Source organism: Actinia tenebrosa, unplaced genomic scaffold (assembly GCF_029948245.1).
Source record: "Actinia tenebrosa isolate PJP-AT-01 unplaced genomic scaffold, QUT_ActTen_1.0 PGA_scaffold16__25_contigs__length_10494907, whole genome shotgun sequence".
NCBI classification, from domain to species: Eukaryota; Metazoa; Cnidaria; class Anthozoa; order Actiniaria; family Actiniidae; genus Actinia; species Actinia tenebrosa.
In genome coordinates, this window is record NW_028292576.1 from 7,324,370 (window position 1) to 7,344,580 (window position 20,211).

General features: G+C 37.0%; 3 protein-coding genes across 4 annotated transcripts; 1 reads left to right on the forward strand and 2 right to left on the reverse strand.

Annotated features, from left to right (window-relative positions):
• Positions 1-1,377: 1,377 nt before the first annotated feature.
• On the forward strand, positions 1,378-6,963 carry LOC116307991 (histamine H2 receptor). Of its 2 annotated transcripts, none has more exons than XM_031718339.2 (2): positions 1,378-1,570; positions 5,385-6,963. In XM_031718339.2, exon 2 carries the CDS (start codon positions 5,406-5,408, stop codon positions 6,411-6,413), a length of 1,008 nt encoding a protein of 335 aa, XP_031574199.1. In that variant the 5' UTR covers positions 1,378-1,570; positions 5,385-5,405; the 3' UTR covers positions 6,414-6,963. The 2 variants fall into 2 exon arrangements, with proteins under 2 accessions (XP_031574199.1, XP_031574207.1); XM_031718347.2 differs by lacking the exon at positions 1,378-1,570 and adding an exon at positions 2,951-3,354.
• A 569-nt stretch (positions 6,964-7,532) lies between these two features.
• On the reverse strand, positions 7,533-9,126 carry LOC116307984 (dopamine receptor D2.L-like). Its single transcript, XM_031718327.2, has one exon. It carries the CDS (start codon positions 9,096-9,098, stop codon positions 7,632-7,634), a length of 1,467 nt encoding a protein of 488 aa, XP_031574187.2. The 5' UTR covers positions 9,099-9,126; the 3' UTR covers positions 7,533-7,631.
• A 1,320-nt stretch (positions 9,127-10,446) lies between these two features.
• On the reverse strand, positions 10,447-13,132 carry LOC116308007 (octopamine receptor beta-2R-like). Its single transcript, XM_031718358.2, has one exon. The coding sequence runs from the start codon at positions 12,679-12,681 to the stop codon at positions 11,683-11,685; it is 999 nt and encodes a 332-aa protein (XP_031574218.1). The 5' UTR covers positions 12,682-13,132; the 3' UTR covers positions 10,447-11,682.
• Between the last annotated feature and the right edge of the window lie 7,079 nt (positions 13,133-20,211).

The window sequence follows — 20,211 nt, forward strand, 5'->3', positions numbered from 1 at the left end:
TGCTCTGTCAACCTGCCACTGCACACAAGTCAATGGGGATCAGCTGATTATCTAGCAAGAGTTACGCATGCGTCGAGTGGTTCAGTCTATGCAGTTAAATAACTTCAACCAATTTAGCCCACTTTCACACTCACTTATATGGCAATCGCGCCGCAGGATAGACTTGTTTCAATCAAATAAATTATTCAGGGACGGACCATTAGATTTTGAGAGGGGGGGGGGGGGGGGGACAATTTATTTTCTGCAGGAATTTTTTGGGACATAATTTTTTTTGGCTTTTGCCCAACCCCCACCCCTAAAAAATATTTTAAAAATGGTCCATTCCTAACTTCCCTGTCGCGACCTGTAGTCTCGATCAGCACTTAGCAATGAAAACGGTGGTAATTTTTAGCAATTGTTTTCGTTTTCTCTTTTGACTCGCTGTTTTAATAACTGACATCTATATCGATATAATTTTTCGTGATTCCAAGCAAAATTGTATTTTAAGATTCCCATCTCATAAGCCCACACACGAGCGGTTAAAAACATGTCCTTTTTAAAAGCTTATCTAAAAAGTAATCACACATAAACGCGAAACCAATTAAGCTCCCACTTTATACCTCACTTAAACAATTAAACTATGTATTTTCTTGGTTTTATATGTTATCCATTACTATTACTATTTACTTTGTCTATGAATTGATTGTGGACGACCTAGCTGTGTCTTTGAAATGCCGATATAAGTGATTCGTCACTTACGAGAAAATCCATCCGGGACCTCTGTTACAGTAATAACCAATCACAACGTACAGTGAAAACCGGAGCCAATCAGCAGAGAGTAGAATTAATAGCATATTTGATCTCAACCGACCGTGTTTTATTCCGACAAACATTCAGTATATCTGTCTATTACCCCATTCACACGAAGGCTTAAACATGTGGTTTAACTAAACAGGTTTGGAAAACTATCTACGAACACTGCACAATATTTGGTGAAATAGTGCATGTAAACTATCCTTTGTCTAGGTTTCTAGTTTCTCAATTTTTTTCCTAATGAAAACATAGTTTAACTAAACACGTTTAGGTGTGAATGGGATATTAGTCTATGACCTGGTTGGATTGGAACTGAAACCCAACTAAAATGACTTCTTTGTTTCTTGCTTCTGATTGGCTAGAACTGAATATAAGTCCTGTCCTCGTTTGATTATCTAATGTAGATCAAAGTATAGTACTTAGTAATTAATATCAAAACTGTTCCAGTTTTAATTGACGCGCCATACGAAAATAAGCATTATCCACAGATGAAATGCTCTTAATTACAAGATGTTTATTGAACAAGATAAATATGCCCAGCTTATGTCAAATAATCCCGAATGAAATGTCAACACGATTTTTACTTATATGGCGACTCTTGGCTTTTTTGATGACTGCATTGCTTCGTGGGAAAGGTATTTTGTTCATGAGCACGTCGTTGAAGATTAACGTCGATCTGGTTGATCCACTAAAGTTTGATTATCAAGAGAATTATAGCCAGTAGCGTTGGATAGGCTCTGGTTTAGCTATAGTGGTAGATTTGGAGTACATCTTTGAGGTAAGACTAGTCTGAGTCTTTGCTTTGATACTTTGTTCTTGGGTCTAAATAAAGAATGTCTTTAATGTCAGTTCTTTGTGAAAGACGAGTGAGAGAAAGACAACGAGAGACAGAAAGAAAAAGAAGAGATTGGAAATAAACCACGGGCAAACTAAAATAACAACAAAAAATATGAAAAAAGAGAAAGAAAGAAAACGAATAAATAAATGAATGTATGTATGGAAGAAACATGTATGCTTTGAAGTTAATAAATATTTTTTGTAAGCATTCGTTTTCTTTAAAAGTTTTTTTAGTGCTGTAAATTTATGCTTTTTCATCTCTGATTTTTACCCGGATGTTTGATATCGATCAATAGCACTCATGATCAAATATATTGATGTTCACCAAATATGAAACAAGCAATCATTTATTTCATTCATATAAAAGCCATTCCTGTATCCAGATGGCTTAAAGAACATCTCGTATAGTTTTGATGAAAGCAAAGATTGCTTGTTCTAAATTAGAATAAGCAACGTACGTTGTAGCTCTTTGAATCTATACTTGTGCGAGGTTGATATAATAGTATAGCTTCTTGTTTTACATAGACAAATAAGTGTTTCCAGCAACACCGACATAACTTATGAGTTTCTGATATCACGGTTAGATAAGAATTTTGTAGGTAAAAAAACGGAGATGGTATGGCTTTTTTCATAGCCGATGGCTTTAAATAGAATATTAGAAAGCGAAACGTCTTAATTCATCTATTATCCATCCATCCAACCATCTATCCATCCATTCATCCATCCATCCATCCATCCACCCACCCACCCATCCATCCATGCATCCATCCATGCATCCATGCATCCATCCATGCATCCATGCATCCATCCATGCATCCATGCATCCATCCATGCATCCATGCATCCATCCATCCATGCATCCATGCATCCATCCATGCATCCATGCATCCATCCATCCATCCATCCATCCTTCCATCCTTCCATCCTTCCATCCATCCAGCAGTGGCGGATCCAGGGGAGGGGTGCAGGGGGTGCGCACCCCTCCCTGGTTCAACTCTGTGCCCCTACTTCGAAGATAACCAATACAAAATAATGTTTTTTGCCTTTGATTCTAAGGGTGTACCCCTCCTTGGGTTAACATTGTGCGCTGCACCCCTCCCCGAAAAAATTCCTGGGTCCGCCCCTGATTCCACTTTCGATTCCTTCCTTTCTCACATCCTTCCTTCCTTTTTTCTTCCCTTTCTAGTACCATTTTGATGGCGTCGTTTAATATAAAAGCTAAGCCTCTCACATCACGTTCGAATTTTTCTCTCACTCGTATTGGGCCATCGAAAACTTTTTGTTATAAAGTGCGCAAATTGTACGCATTGCTAAAATTAATAATAACGATGATATTGAATAACCTCATTAAAGCAATACTGTTGTATACTCAAAGTTGAAGCTATTTATACCATTTCACTTCATGTCGGAAACAATCTATAGCCAGGTACGACAGTAATTCATGACGGGAAAGACCAAAAAGGTGCGGAATGAAAAAGCATACGACACCTAAACAAACAGTCATCAACGATAGTCAATATTTCATTGTATTGGTTCTTGGGCATTACGCGTTCTATTAAGCGCGCTGTCACCTGTCTTTGAAACACTAAAGCTAAGAAATTACAGTAAGAAGAAAACAAGTTGTTATAGTTACATACACGTACAACTCATAACGATTGGGTTGGAGTGTGCGTTTATGCTGAAGATATTCTGGGCCGGCCGTGAAGGAGAAATCAAAGCTATAAGGTAACTCAAAAAAGGCTTTCAAAAAAAAAAAAAAAGAAAAAAGAAAAAAGAAAAGAAAAAAAATCGAAGAGAGAGAGAGAGAGATAGAGAGAGGAAGAGAGAGAGAGATCTAAGATACTATGAGCTCAGACCTAGCAGCTCGAGCGGAGAGACTGCGAGGAGAGAGATGAGAAGAGAGAGAAGGAAACTTATTTTAAGCATAAGAACACTTGTCAGCCTCTTGACATGGTATATAAGTAATATTATATATATAATTTAATGTAATTCACAGAATTTTTACGAAAGCCTTTCTCTATCATTTTAAGTTACAACTTTTAATTTGATTGTATTCTCTTATTAATTAATGCCCATGATTAGCTAATGATATATGTAGTAACTTCCAATATTACATGAAGCAATAAGCAGGTTAGGATCACTGTAGACCGATAAAAGATGTTGTTAATTAAAATTCGTTAATCTATTTCGAAAAGAATATATATTAATTTTCCCTCCGCTCCTCCGAGAAATTGAGAATAAATATAATGATTGCCAAGAAATTTGAAGGTTAATTGGAAAGACTTGCGTGCAACGAATTCAATAGAGAGTTTTAGATTTACGTTCACGGCAAACGTGAAACGTTAGTTGACCAGTAAAAAATTCTTTTAAATTACTGAAAAAGAATCGCAGAAAGTCCAAGTAGTAGAAAAACAAAAGAGTATTTGCGCTTGGTGAGAAGGTTTGTAAAAGGTACAGTAAAGTACAGAAAAACTATGAAAACGTGGTCACGTTTGCCGTTTGCGGGGAGGAAAAAAAGTCAATCTAAAACTCTCTAATATCCGGGTTTTTTTTCTTGCATGGCGTTAGTAAAAAAAATAAGATAAACAAATATTGTTCTTGCCAACATTATAATAAGAATTTTGAAGAAAATCTAAACATTTGCTTTCAATTTTTGTAGCCATTTTAAATATTACCGACCAATAATAAACGTAATTTTAGAGCATGTATCAATAGGATGATAGCGAAGCGAAAAAATCCCGTATCTCCGGGGGCAATTTTCTCCTGGTGTAACATACACGACAAAAGTACAAAGCGCGGTTAAATTTTTTTGATTCAGATATTTTAAACATCCCGATATTTGAATTCGAATCATTTTGATAAGAAAATTGGAGCGCATATTGAATGTCAATAGAAAGTTAAGATGAAAAGTTTCTGAGTAAAGAAATCTTGGCTAGACAAAAAGTCCCGATAATTGAATTTGGATCATTTTGATAAGAGAATTGGAGCGCATATTGAATGTCAAATTGATTATAAAGATGAAAAGTTTTTGAGTAAAGCAAATTTTTGATTAAAGTTATATATATGCAGGATACTGAATCTTGCAGATGTTTTTTTTAATCACTAGTGATATAGCGCGCTTATTTCCTATCTTTTTTTTCCTTACCACATTATGGTTGCCATGGATGTTAGTGTCCCGAAAAAACATTTTCTTGTGTTCCGCTTACATTTTTCTGTGATTATATTTCTAGTGAGTGGGTGTATTCTTCTTCTTTGGCTTCGCGTGACTTAATGATATATAGCTTTCTCGGTTTACCGTGGAAGGATTTTCTACGATTCGTGTACAGCTTTTTCTGTGTTTATATTCTTCAGTGAATGCGTGTATCCCAATACGAATCTTTTTCCCCACGCGTCTTCATTGTAGCCATATTGGTGCGCCTTCAATGTCTTCTTTTATTATTTTTACACAAGTGAATATACTAAATCCGGCGCGGTCATTGGTTACCTACAGGTGAATATAGCTCGAATGCGCACCCTCGTTTGTCGAATTGTTAAATATTTTGCACATGCATGTTTCTGTGATCACACCTGGGTGAACGAATGAATGCGCGCATCCGAAAGATCTGCCAAACAAACCTTTTTTTTTAATCTCGCGAATTCATGGTAGCCATGTTGGCGTACGACCACAAATTTTATTCGCCCATATTTTTAGGTGGCAGTGATTGGTTTCTCGTGAATGAATGCATCCCAAAGATCTTTCCTATTCTTGATTTCAGAAAAATCTGTATATATACGCTATGATTGACTACAACTCGACAATCAACAACAGTGAGATCATTGTCAATGGAGGGGCTACAGAAAAGCCACTCTGGTACTGGATAATAAACACGTTCATTTCCATGGTCACTGTATCTGGAAATGGTCTGGTCATATACGTCTTGGTTACCAGGCGTCGTCTCCTTACACCTGTCAACTGGTTTGTCTTGTCACTCAGTATCTCGGATTTCCTCATCGGACTTTTCCTTCCTCCGATGTCAGCTATCTGTGAATACGGATTCAAATGCAACAAGAGGATATTTTATCTTTTCTACAATAGTCTCATGTCATTGGCCGTCATCAACATATTTACCATGACTTTTGACCGCTATTTTGGGATTGTTTACCCGTTGAAATACCACTTGTATATGACAAACACGCGTATCCGAATATTATTGGCATGTTCGTGGGTCACGCCGGTCATACTCTCTTGTATTCCCGTTACTTGGTCTAACGCCCCTCCTGACGTGGCTGCCACCTCAAAACGGATCCACACAAGCATAATGCTTGCGATTTTCGAGTTCTTCCCTCCCGTTCTTATGCTCCTGATGTACATTCGAATTCTCCTTACTGCCCGCCGACATGCTCGCCAAACAGCCAATCAGATCGCGCAGCTGAATTATAATCAGTACTCCCACAATGCATCGCGTAATCGTACTGAGCGTTCGGTTCGTGTTATCGGAGCTGTCGTGATGTTATTCGTGTTTTGCTGGCTACTAGATATTTATAAGTCTATTTGTTGGCACTACCACGTTTGTAGCCTATCACCTAACGCTGTCTGTGTGTCTATTGTCCTGCTGTACTTGAATTCAGCGGTTAACCCTCTAGTGTATGCGCTACTCAAGAATGACTTCAAGAGGGAAATCAGGAACCTTTTCTGTTGTACTCAGAGTTCTGTGGCTAATACGACTTTAGAAATGACAGAAAATAAGAACGATAAAAACACTTTGAGGGATTCCGTGTATCATCCAGAAAGAACATGTACTTAATACAGCAGTAATTAATTATTCTTTCTTTGCACATGACGTCATAGCCGCCATCTTTGTTGAATTTAACAAAAGAATTGTCAATGAATTCTTTTTTTATGTCAACCAATATGGCCGCTGTGTCTTTTGTCATGTTACTCACTTGGGAATAGCGCACTCGCTACTCTCGCTGCACCTCTGGGGTCTCAGGTTCGATCCCTACACTACAGGCTCTCTGTTTATTTTTTCCCTGTAAAACCCTATTAATGTGGTGATGTTACGTCATAGCCGCCATCTTGGTTGACGATAACAAAGGATTCCTCATAAGCTTCTCTTGTTAAATCAACCAAGATGGCGGCTATTAATTTTTATTTATATCTCATGGGAATTTTGAGTCATGTGGTTGCACCCCAAGAATATATGTTTAATTCCAGTTCTGTGAGTAAGCGAGGTCTGACTTTGACTGAGCCCAGAGTTTGTTTTAGGGTTCTATCTGTGATATGACTTAGATCAGCCCAGAGGTTATTTGAGGTTTCCTTAATCTGTGAATCAGCCGTAGGAAAGAAGGGGGAGGAGGGGGTGGGTGGGTGGGTGGGTGGGGGGGGGGGTGGAGTTGTCAAAGTTTCGACAGTTCTTTCAAACTCTTTGTTCAATGCAAGACGTATGCCAAACACGTTGGATCAACAAAAAATAATGGTACAATATTAAAGTTTGTTTAAGGACGCCTTGTGTTGTTACAGGATAGGAAAGGATTAGCGCCCTTTAGACTATCGACAACACATCCTTCAGAGGCATGTGAAATATCAACGTCAGAATAATTCTTTTATATAAGTAATTAATTGATATAAACATAACATGTTAGTTCCGGGGCGAACGGATAAAATATCGGATAAAAAATCCAACGCATAAATTTAAATAAATTTACCCACTAGATAAGACTGATCCGCCAAGACCCGGTTGTACGAAGGGTGGATAGCGCTATCCGGCGGATAAACCCTTATCCAGTGGATAAGTCGATGCTGTTATCCAATAAATCTATCCACTGGATAAGATTTATCCGTTGAATAGCGCGATCGTACAATTGGGCCCAGATAGCGCTATGCTAACCGGGTTTCAAAGCAAGAATATTACGGTGAGCAAAACAAAATCGAACTATATATTTGTACATATTTATACCAGAACCAAAATGAAAATGTTCTGCTGTTTTAATACAAAACAAACGGTGTGATATATATTGCCAGTTCAGCTGTTCCATGCCATAGGTTTAATTTTTATTTCTCTCTTCAGGCTAGCAAGTCTATTTACCCAGCTTCGCAGTAGGCGAACGAATTCAGCGCGCATATCTACCTTGAGCAGAGCATAAACAATCGGATTGACCGCACTGTTGAGTAGTAGAAGAATCCATGAGACACGCTGCGTTGACTTGGAAACAGGACAATGAGCAAAGTAATAGCAAAACGACGAATAAAGCGCCACTCCCCAGCAGATTAGGAATATTCCAATCATGCACCCAATCACAGAAACCCCGGAACGCCTTTGTCTTGGAGTCAGTAACTGCTCGAGTCGTTTTTTGATGGATTGCTTTGAGTTTTTAATACTTGTACGATCTATCCTATACAACACTGGATAGCAAGAACATATTCTCCAAAATCGAGAATTTTTTTTCGGTGCTTCCCTTATGTCTGACATTTGAATTTCATATTTGAGTTTGTCATAATTTTTTTCGATTGACAAATTTGTCTCGTCCAATGAAAGCACTAGGCTATTTTTATGATAGTTACCTTTGGCATCTGTGCTCGTAGAAGCTGCAGAAAACGTCTTGCAATTCTGCTCTTGGTATTGACATTTATGGCATTCACAAACTCGATTGACTTCTGTGGTAATTTCATCGCACAGGCACCTTGTCTCGTTAAGGGACATTTTTTCGAATCCCTCTTCCTTTGCTCGCGCTTCATTTTTCCTTCCATGCATTTCTTTCTGTTCAGAGCTTCCCGCCACAAAAGCAATCGCATTTTTTACCTCAGGGTTTGAGCTATTTTTTCTTACGACCGTGTCTTTTAAGTCCTTGTTGTAATTCACAATTCCCATCTGATGGGCTGTAAGCCTGCGAAGTTTTTGCGCCACGAAAAAAATCCTTGCATACAAAACTACAAGAATAATAGCTGGAATCCCAACCATGGTGCACGTCTCTATAGCTGTAAAGGTTCTCAACCAAAACATTCTAGTTTCGATGGAGTCTGAACAAAACCATGGAAAATGTAATCCAAAGTTGACAAAGGGAATCAGCCAGCATAACATGATGCATACAGTAACTCTTTCTTTGGACATGAACGTGGAACGTTGCATCGGAAAGACTATTGAAATATATCTTTCAATTGTCAGTCCACAAAGATTGTATACAGACCAGTAAATGAAGAGTTCACTGAATATACGTTGGAGCTGGACATTGCAATATTCTTGTTGCAAGTCACAAGCAAATTTCGAAGGTTGGATGATGACACTGACCAGAAGATCTGCGACAGCCAGCGACATGATGAATGTGTTGCTTGTATCTTTGAGAGAGGAGCGAGTTTTTACCAGGTAAATCACAAACGTATTTCCTACTATCCCTATGAATGCAATAAGAAAAGATAAAACGTCATACCATTCTGCGATAGCGGAAGATTTCGATGGTAAGTCAAGACCGGTGAAAGTTGCATTGAGATACATTTTACTGGAAAATGGTTCTCAACTCGTTGTGAATTACTCTCGTTTCTAAAAACTAATCTTGTTAGTTCGGTAGTTTTCTCTTTACACAAGTCTTATTTGCACTGGCAGATATTTGGTCATCTGTTGCTTGCTGTCTCCTAGTTCGTCTGACAGGAAGCTGTCTTCTTTGTTAACATAGACTGTCGGGTTTAAAATAACAAAATATACGTGCGTACTGGCCGGTTGAAAGAAGCGTATCACTACATGACCTTTTCTTTTTCTCTTTTCTTTTCTTTTCTTTTTTTTTTTTTTGAGGTAGCGCGAAAAAGGAAGGTGTAACATGTAACAGAGTTAATGAAATTCCATCAATTGCTTACTATTAATCACGTGACTTTTTGGAGTTGACTGAGGGGCAAACAAGCGCGGGTTGACTGGGGGGCAACTAGCGGATGCTTAGTCAAAACATATCAAAATAAGTCCTCAAACTATTGTATTTGACTATTTTCACGACATCAAAGCAGAAAAAAAGGGATCAAAACAACCTCCAGGATTCTACAAGCCTTCAAAAAAGAGCTATTACCGGAAGTGACGTCTATTGATAGCAACCTATACAATTTTTGCAAATCTATAATAGATGTCTATGACGACGTACAGAATGCTGCTTACATGATGACGATGATGGCAATGACCTACTATGGTAATAATGACGATTATGACAATTATTGAGGCCGCGATATTGGAAAATAATGGACTATAATAGGTTGCTATCAATAGACGTCACTTCCGGTAATAGCTGCGTTTTTGATGGCTTGTAGAATCTTGGAGGTTATTTTGATCTCTTGTTTTCTGGTTTGATATCGTGAAAATAGTCAAATGCAATAGTTTTAGGACTTATTTTGACATGTTTTGACTTAACATCCGCTAGTTGCCCCTCAGTCAACCGCTTGTTTGCCCCCCAGTCAACTCCAAAAAGTCACGTGATTGATAGTAAGCAATAATGAATAATGATCCCTTCACATTTTATCAAAAACCTGAAACAACCAGGCTCTGGGGTGCTCAAAGCCGGGGCATGGCTTCCTCACAGATCGAATATTGGTTAATAAACGTGTTAGATTTTTGCGGAGAGAATAAAACCTCTGGGCTGATCAAAGTCGGGGGATGGCTAACTGACAAATCGGATATCTGTAAATATTGGAAAAATAACTCACATGAATCCAGGAATCCAACCCTATTTATACTACCCTTGATTTTCAAGGTGCAAAGGCGTTTGATGATCGCGATGATAATCTATGATAATATTCAGATTGTTTTTAAAACACATCAAAATAAAAAATTTCAATTACTGAATGTCTACAAAACTGATCGGTTAGTAAATACTTTTAAAATCATCGATGCATGACATTTACTTTTGTTAGTACACCTGTTCTAGAACTCTTCATCTGTCTCACATTTCACATTGAAACTGTCAACTGCAGTGCAATTTAAAGGTTCAGAACCACCGTTAATACTCTTTAATGTACATAGTGGTAGATTTAAGAGACAACCTGAATAGCTTAGTGTCAATATTTTTTTGCATTTACCTTTAATATAAACTTATGTGTGAGATGGTGCGCAAAGCATGATTTCTTTGATCGAGAATAGAATAAAACCCATCGCCTACCACAAATAAAGAATTTCTTGTTAAAAAAAATACACTCTTGATGACACTTCTCTTTGCATTGTCCTTGTCCGCCTTCTTGTGTGTTTACATTTCCTCAATTCTTAACCAGCTTAGCAGGCGTTTGGGGGTGGATTTTTGCAACTTTTGTTTAGTGGTTTCCATTGCTGTGCATTGTCGATCGAAAATAGCCGCGCAGAACTAAAAAAAGCGAAATGTGGGGGTCGAAAGCCATAACATATCCAACGTAACCCAAAACCGCCAACACAAGCTACTCAATTCTCATCACTGACTGCGAAAAGGCCTATGGGATTGCGGATTCCTATTACGAAAACAGATTGGCAATCTGATTGGCTAATAGTTTTTCCTCTCTTTTACTCCGACGAGGGACTAGCGTCCGAAACGTCAGTACGTTTTTTCATCTTTTCACGGTGTATAATTTACCCTTTAATCATTACTGTTTCATTAGATACACCGAAGCAGCTCACACTAGTTTTTAGCTAGTTATCTCTTCCGATATATTTTACCTAAGATCAACTAGCGTAAGAACAAAGAAAAAAGATGGGCTATTGACTGAGGGCATAATTTTTAAATGGAATTTATTCGTTGTGGTGCGATGTTTTACCATTTCAGAACACGTGTCATTCTCTTGAGAATAAGAATCTTTGCTTGAATTGTATTCATATTCATGTGTCTTTTCATGTACAACCGTTAACAAAGAAATCATACTCTAGGGAATGACATGTTTTCTGTATGAGAAAACCTCGCTTCACCACGAATCTAGTCTATTCTTTACCGGTCCTGATCATTCAGTCTGATAACTAATGCATCAAGCATATGACATCAGATCCCATAAATATATCTGGTCACGACATCTTAATTATTATTTAGACACTAAAGTGCGCATTAATGGTTATAGTCAACATTGATCCATTAACGTCAAACAATTCAAATCCTCTTCAAACAAGCCCCCAATTCTCTCCTTACGTCCTTCTTGAACAGAAAGTACACGAACGGATTAACGGCGCTATTGAGGTATATAAGGATGTTTGATATTCCCTCTTCATGGACGTTTGTAATCCGGCATAAATGGACTCTTGTGCACAATGTGATATAAATATCGTAGGCCCAACACAATGAGAATAGAAGTATAACGAGTCCAAGGACTATTATTGAGGAACGGCCGGCATCATTGTCAAGCGGAAAGATGCTTGACTTTTTTTTCTTGGTTTCTTTTCCTTCGTCGTTACGTCCATGATTTTCGTTGCTCGAGGTCGTGCTTTCCTTGGAATCTTTCATCTCCAGTTGATGATTGTTATAGCTTAGCTGGTCTCTTTGTGTTGTTACTTGAATCGAGTGTTTCCGCACAACGTTAAAGATTCTAAAATAGGCTATTGGCATAGTTACTAGAGGTATAAGCTCAAAAACAACCAGTAAAGTCAGGTAGTAAGCATCGTTGTATTTCTTGACGATTGTTTTGTCAGCATCGTACATCCATATAAATGGAAGCATGGCTAAAACGGCAGTAACGAACCAAGCTATCGCCACAGATGCAATTAGGACCTTCTTGGTCATCCTATTGATGTATATTAGAGGATAAATTATAGCAAAGTAGCGATCAAAGGTCATCAGGCATAGATTAGCGACTGAGCTGAAGGCAAAAAAGTTGAAAAACTTGTAGAATGCAAGCCAGTCGCATTTCATACAGTACGAGCAGAGGATCGAAAAGGTTGGTAGAGAAATACCCAGGAGAAAATCAGCCAGTGCTAGCGAGACGATGTAGAAGTTATGGTTTACTTGAAGATGACGACGCGTAGATATAAGAAACACTACGAATCCATTGCCTATAACGGTTAAAAAACCCAGGACACCTTCAATAATATAGTACCATAAGTGAAACTCAGGAACTGGCACTCGAGCTTGGCTGTTACCGCTATAATTCGACATGGCTTCTTCAGTGGAGTCTTTTTCAAGATGTTTTTTCAAAGCCACATCAAATACGTCTATCGAGTGTTTCACCAATCAGTCTTTTTTAATAGACACGGATTCCTCTTTCGGAAACGTAGTTTCGAAGTCTGTTTAATTAAAAGCGTATCTAAACTTTTGACTTCAGTACTTGATAGACTGTCCTCAGTTTTGACCGTTAGCCAGATCGGAGCTTGTCAGCAATGAAACGGTTTCAAGAGATGTAGAGTCTAGAACTTTTGTAGTCTTTATATCAAGGCAGTATTATTCTTCTTGGTGTTGATCAGAAAATTTGCCACATAATCTAGATATAGTTATCACTTTGTGCCAAGGACAAGTAAAAACTTGTTCACAGTCTGTTCGAGTGTTTGATTGAATTAAATAAAGTTGGTTGCGAATCTACGATTATGTAAATTTGTGATCCGTCGCATGTATTTTTGTTCTACAGAATAATTAATTTAGAATACAGTATAATACTATGAAATAATAACGACAAGGTACTAACGATAGCAAGAAGAGAAAAGATAAAACGATATAAAAAGAAAGAAAGCAAAGGAAAGCATCGGAAGGAAGGAAGAGATCGTGGAATTTGAATGAGAATAAATGAATTATGGGAGAGAAAAAAGAGAGAGAAAAAAAACATGTAATAAAAGCCGGATATTAAAGATAATAAGAATTGGATTAAAATATAGATAAATCTATGAAAGGAAAAACAATATTTAGTCGAAATAAATAAATAATTAGTTGATATATTATCTAAGTTTCAAATGTGAATTGTTGATAGGAATTAAACTAGAATATAGCCATCTAAGAATGGCTGTACATATTATTAATCTTTCCTTATTTAAAGCAGTATTTAATTATTTTCAAGTATTTGTTTTTCCCTTTAGCAAGTTAACCAATTTATTAATAGACTGTTTTCTCAAGGTTGCGTGCGCTTCCAATCTTGACGGGCCACAAAACTGTAAAACGCAAATCCAGTAGTTTTGAGAAGCCAGTTTTATATTTAGAAGGGAAATAATGGCGATTTTATGAATTCTTATCGAAAAAATCTCATGGAAAAGTATCTGATAACTGTCATTATAAAGCTCCTGTTCTGGTTTCGTGGGCCGATCAAGTTTCTTAACGTGGATGAGTGCGCAACCTTGAGAAAAGAGGTATATCATGTTACAGGTCTCTTCATTTTTTCTTGGGAAGTTTGCTTGTTCTCTTGCTGAAGAAGAGAAAAGAGGATAGGAGAAAAAAGAAAGCAAAAAAAAGAAAAAAGGAAAAAGGAAAAAGAAAAGAAAAGAAAAGAAAGAAAAAAGAAAAGAAAGAAAAAAAGAAAGAAAAGAAGAAAAAAAGAAAGAAAAGAAAAGAAAGTGCGGAAGTTTGCATGATCTCTTGCTGAAGAAGAGAAAAGAGGAAGGAGAAAAAAGAAAGTAAAAAAAAAAAGAAAGAAAAAAAAAAAAAAAACGAAAGACAGAAAGAAAGAAAGAAAAGAAAAGAAAAGAAAAGAAAAGAAAAGAAAAGAAAAAGAAAAGAAAAGAAAAGAAAGAGTGGAAGTTTGCATGTTCTCGTGCTGAAGAAGAGAAAAGAGGAAGGAGGAAAAAAAGAAAAAAAAAGAAAAGAAAAGAAAGAGCGGAAGTGGAGAACGAGCAAGGCGAAGAGGAGGAAGAGGATGAGAAAGGATAGGAAAGAGAGTGAGAGATGAGGAGACATTACGATTAGAGGATGGGAGGAGGAGGAGGAGGGGATTGTGGAGAAGAAAGAAACGTAGCCAACGCAACACTAAAATTCGATAACCTGAAACAACTTTGGCACCTTTGTGCTGATTAAGTCAGCTGGGTACGACTATGACTCACGGATCGAACCCTGAATCAACCTCTGGGCTGATCTAAGTCACTATGGGGCATGGCGAACTCACAGATCGAGTCCTGAAACAACCGTTTGGGCAGTGACGTAAGTAAGGGCATGGCTAATAGACTCACAGATCGAATTGCATTCATATCTTGTTACGTCTTGCAAATGGATGATAAAAGGACTGGGCCCGGTTGTAAGTGGTTGTACGAAGGGTGGATAGCTCTATCCAACGGATAAATCCTAATAATCCGTTAAATATCTTTATCCACTGGATAAGATTTATCTGTCGGATAGCGCCGGGCCCTGGTCTTTTTATATCATGCACGGCTTTGCGGAGGAAGCAAAACCGGACAATCCGGTGGTGAAAACCATGCCAATTTTCGAAATATATAACATTGAAAACGAGGCGAATAAATTATCATGAATTATCATGACAACGAGGCAGCTGAAAATATTCCAGGACAGAACTGTTGACATTACATTCAGCTCATTGTTTCTTTACGTTTTGCTGGAAAAATACAATATTTATGCAGAACCGACGTCAAAGACAACTATAAATGAAAGTACTTCTTAAAGACAGGTAAAGTAAACCTAATTTTAAGAGCTTTGCAGTCAACAAAGTTCGTCGAACTCACAGTGTCACTGTGTCACCTTTGACTTAGAAGGCGGCATTGTCAAAGTTTGGACGTCTTAAGCGTGCTATTTTAACTGAAACTTGGTATTGGTTGCTCAAAACCTGTTTTTGAGAGCTAAATATGTTTTTGTATTTTAAAACTTACCTTCAAAGAGGGGATAAATGGCTCACATTCAGGGTAATATGCCATCTATTTTGCTCACTACTTGGCATGCATATGACTGCAATGCATCATGGGTCCTTTCAAACTGTCAATCAAAGTATTGTCTGGTGTCACCTTGATGTCATGGCAATAAGCCTTTTCATAGTTTAAGAATCGATTCCACTGCGCATGCGATTTTATCCCGAATTTCTCACCTTCTTTGTTTAAAGTGCATATGACACGAAAAAATATTAATGTTAAAAATGTGTATTTTATTGGCATTAATAAGAATATCACATTTGAATTTGTTTCAAAAACGTATTTCTCTAGAAATTCAAGAAAATTTAGCACAAGTTGTGACGTCATTTTGTTTACAAGTCTCCAGATTTAGTTGCAAATACATGAAATATGTTTGAATGTAGAATCTTAATTTCAGGTAGTACACTTTTCAGTTCCCCAACATTTGAAGAGTACTACGTAAGCTATCAAATGAAGTTTAATAAAATATGCCTTTTGTTGTTATTTTATACGAATTACAATTTATATTTTGTGCATTACTACCCAATCTAGAGTACGTGTCAACAAAATGACGTCACAAGTTTGGCTAACTTTTCTTACATATCTCAAGAAATAAGCTTTTGAAACAAATTTTATTACCATATATTCATTATTATTAACAAACTATACATTTTAAACGATGAAATGTTTTCGTGTCATATACACTTTAATTAAGAACAAAAGAAGGTTTAGACAAAGGAAGGTGAGAAATTCGGGATAAAATCGCATGCGCAATGGAATCGATTCTTAAATTATGAAAAGGCTTATTTGTATCATGCAGAATGTTCATTAGCTGAATCACAAGTTATCAATATAATTCTTTCTGGCTGACAGCACATGGTGGTCAGTGTTTGATCCCCATTTGGAGCAGATAATGAGACTCAAAGACTTTTATCAGCTAATTGAAATAGTACTGTGCTGTTTCATTTTTTTACTTTGTTTTCAAAAAATATTGTATTTAATGCTCTTGTTTATATCATTTAATTTCTTTAAATAACACAATACATGCTCCGCTTGTCAGGGACAAAAAGGAGATGTTTACAACTAACTAAAAGTTCTTCTTGAGCATAATGCACAAAGTCTCACATTACTAAGACCTTTGTGCATGACCAATAAGTGGAGCAAATCTTGAAATTGGGGTTTAGTGATGGACTTGTGTGGTTCCATACCCCAACTAAGGAGGGAAATTCTGGAGTTTTTATGGGAAAAAAGTGGAAGTTCCCGAATTTAGGGGGTTCCTTTTACAAATTTGTGGTGGGAGTGTTGATATTTTCAGGAACTAAACAATAAAAGAGGGAGAAAGAACACAAAAACTCCCAAGATAAACTTACCACAGAAAGAGGGGGGGGTGGACATAATTCATTATTTGTTTTTGCTTATATCCAACTGGCTTGTATTTATTTTTGAGAATCATTCAAACTTTGACATCGGAAATTCTCTCAACTAACAAAAAGTTTTTTTGCTACTAGGGGGTCAATAAATAGTTGTATATATATGTCAAGAAACAACAGAAGAAGAGATCATATGATACTAAGAGGTTAATATAAGAAACAAAGCCAGTTGACATGGAAATGATAATGACAATGATAAATGATGATGATTACTACATGAAGAAGAAGATTACCAGGTAAATAAGAAGGAATTTTATTATTACTTCAATTTTTAAATTCATTGGAAATGTCTATTTGGTATACATTAGGCATCACGATATATGTGACCTTCATTTTAATGGAAAAATGAGACTCAATATTTACTTGAAAATAGGATTTAGAAAAAATCATGAGGTTGAGGTGAGTGATTTTAAAGCTTTGCCATCAAGTGCTATTAATTTTCCCTACAAATATGACCATTTAATGTTGACACAACATTAAATGACTTGAAAATGCTTTTCCTAAGGTTTTTTCTAATGCTTTTATAAGACAATTTTTATGAAATAGCTATACGTATATAGCCATAATACAAGATTTATGGAAAACAATTATTATGATATATATTATATCACAAGGGTTTCATCTAATCTAAGCATGTTTTACAGGTACTAAAGTTTAATTTAAATGGGATAAATATAAATCAAATAGATTAAATTCAAAAGATTCGAGCTCTAGATCTCCTACTAAGTTGGAACAAAAAAACAACAGCAACAACAACAACAAAACAACAACAACAACAACAAAAACTAAACCAAAAAAAACAAAAATCAAACAAAAACAAAAAAAAAACCCCCCAAAAAAACAAAAAAAAAACCAACCACAACAACACATAGTATACAATAACATGTACATGTTGATATACACAAACATACATTTTGAAAGAAAAAGCTAGAATGTTAATACAATCATACCATTCAAAGAATGACAAAGTACATTGCTGGTGATACTTTGTACATAAATTATATCCCATTTAAAATAAAATAAAATATAAAATTAAAAATCAATATCCTTAGTTCACAGTCATTCTCTGCAGAGGTCTTTTAGTGTAACAACATCTCAAATAACTTTGGAATAGCTTGCCTTTAGGTCTTCACCAAATGGATTCTTTTAATACTTTTAAATCTCTTAAAACATTTTTAGAAATTCAGAAATCCTTTAATCATTTTATAATATAATTTCATTTTTATACTTAATTTGATTTATATATTTTATTCCTTTAATTAGATTAATTAATTAATTGATTAAATAAATAAATAAATAATTATATTTAATTAATTAATTATCTAATCATATTTAATTAATTAATTATTTCAATCGTCACTGTTCTATATAATTTTTTATCTAAATTTTTTGATATCTTTTCAATCCTAGTAATATTAATAGTCTCTTATAGTTTATAGCTTATTGTATGTAGAGGGCCACGGTTTTTGCTATTTAGTGCCACCCTCGTTAAATAAAGGATTTATTATTGTTATTATCATTAGAGGGAAGAATGAAAGAATGAAAGAATGAAAGAAAGGAAGGAAGGAAGGAAGAAAGAAGAAAGAAAAATTAAAGCTGACCAGGGACCACTCCGAGACCCGACAAGCCCTCCAACCCACCACCGCACCGCCTCCCGCTCTCCCCCCCCTCTCCCTCCCCTCCCTCCCCTCCCTCCCTCTTCCCGCCCTTCCGCCCTCCTTCGTCCTTCCTCCCTCCCTCCCTTCCCTCCATCCCTCCCTCTCCCTCCCCCCCCCTCCCTTCCCCCCCCTTCCTCCCTCCCTCCCTCCTTACCCCCCCCTCCTTCACTCCCCCCCCCACCCGGCCGCCCCCTTCCCCGCCGCCCCTCCCTCCCTCCCTCCCCCCCCGCCCTACCCTCCCTCCCTCCCGCCTTCCTGCCTCGGCCCTCCAGCTTCTCCTTCCCAATCCCTCCATCCCTCCCGTTCCGCCCTCCCTCCTTCCTCCAGCCCTCCTCCCTTCCTCCCTCCCCTCCTAAATCAACTACAAATAAAGACATCAATAACGAAACAAGAAAGAGATACCTCAATCACGAAGACAGAAAAAACAAAAAAAAGGCAGACATATTCTTCCATTTATCTAGCGCGCTTTTAACCTCCCCATCAGTCTATCAGTATATTTTAAATTAATAAAAAATACGCGATAAATCTTATATTGAACGATTATTCGCCGAAGGCGATGTGATAACCGTTGGAATATTTACCGAGCCGCGAGTCTCGAGCGGCGAGGAAAATATTCACCATTATCACTGCGCCTGAGGGGAATAATTGGTTTAGTATAATTTTACGCTTAAAGTATTACCTTCATTCTGGCAAACTTGGAAAGCCTCATAATCATCGCTCGAGCAGTGATTACCGTCTCAGAAATACTGGTTGATCGACCGATCACAGTGGGAGAAACTCTATATTCAAGTCTAAAATTGTGCTAAAAATTGGATAATTGCTAGCCGGCTTAGAATATTAAAAAAACGCCGCTGGAAAACGGAAGAAACTAGAGTATAAAGAATAGGGAACGGATCATCGGATCATCGCCTCAGAAACACTGGTTGATCCAGATCGAGAAACTCTATATTCAAGTCTAAGATTATACTTAAAATTGACAATTGTTAGCCGGCTTAGAATATAAAAAACGCCACAGGAAGACCGAAGAAACTAGAGTATAGAGAATAGGGAACGGCGGATTTTCTCAAATTCTCTACTTTCACATCCTATAATACTTTGCGTCATTGGGGGGTAACCAGAGGGTAAAAAAACCCACTAACTTTGCTCAGAGGCTGATCAGACAATGTTGAATATACCTTGTTTGGTATCCAAAGATAAAATAAAGAAGTAAAAAACAGAAAAAGATAGAAGCTTGAAGACGTTTAAGGTGAATTTTAAAAACTTTTCGTAAGTCAATACATTTTCTGTAAGACCAAATCTCTTGATGATCTGTACACTTAAAAATAATTTGGAATAAACTGATAATCAGTATTGTACAGATAAAAGCAGGTATAGTATAAATTCAATTAAGAAACCTTTCAATTTTGGACAGTTTTTTGATTGGTTACCCCCCAAAGACGCAAGGCATTATGGGGATGTGAAAGTATAGAGTAGACCCTTTTCGACTTCCAAATTACCTACCGCTGTGTTCCTTGATTACAGACTCATTTACTCAGGCTTATCCTCGCATCAGTGTTTAAATATTCACAAATACCAACGGTAAAGTAAAGAATGCACAACTTCAAACACTTTGAAACTTGACGGACCTTGATTGGAACACGTGAATATTCTTCACAAAAATCGAGGCTAGGCCTGAGTAAATGAGCCTGTAATCAAGAAACACAGCGGTAAATTGGAACTCGAAAAGGGTCTATTTACAGTGGTGTCTGTAGTAGCCACCTTATATTATGTACAAATCAGACTGACCTT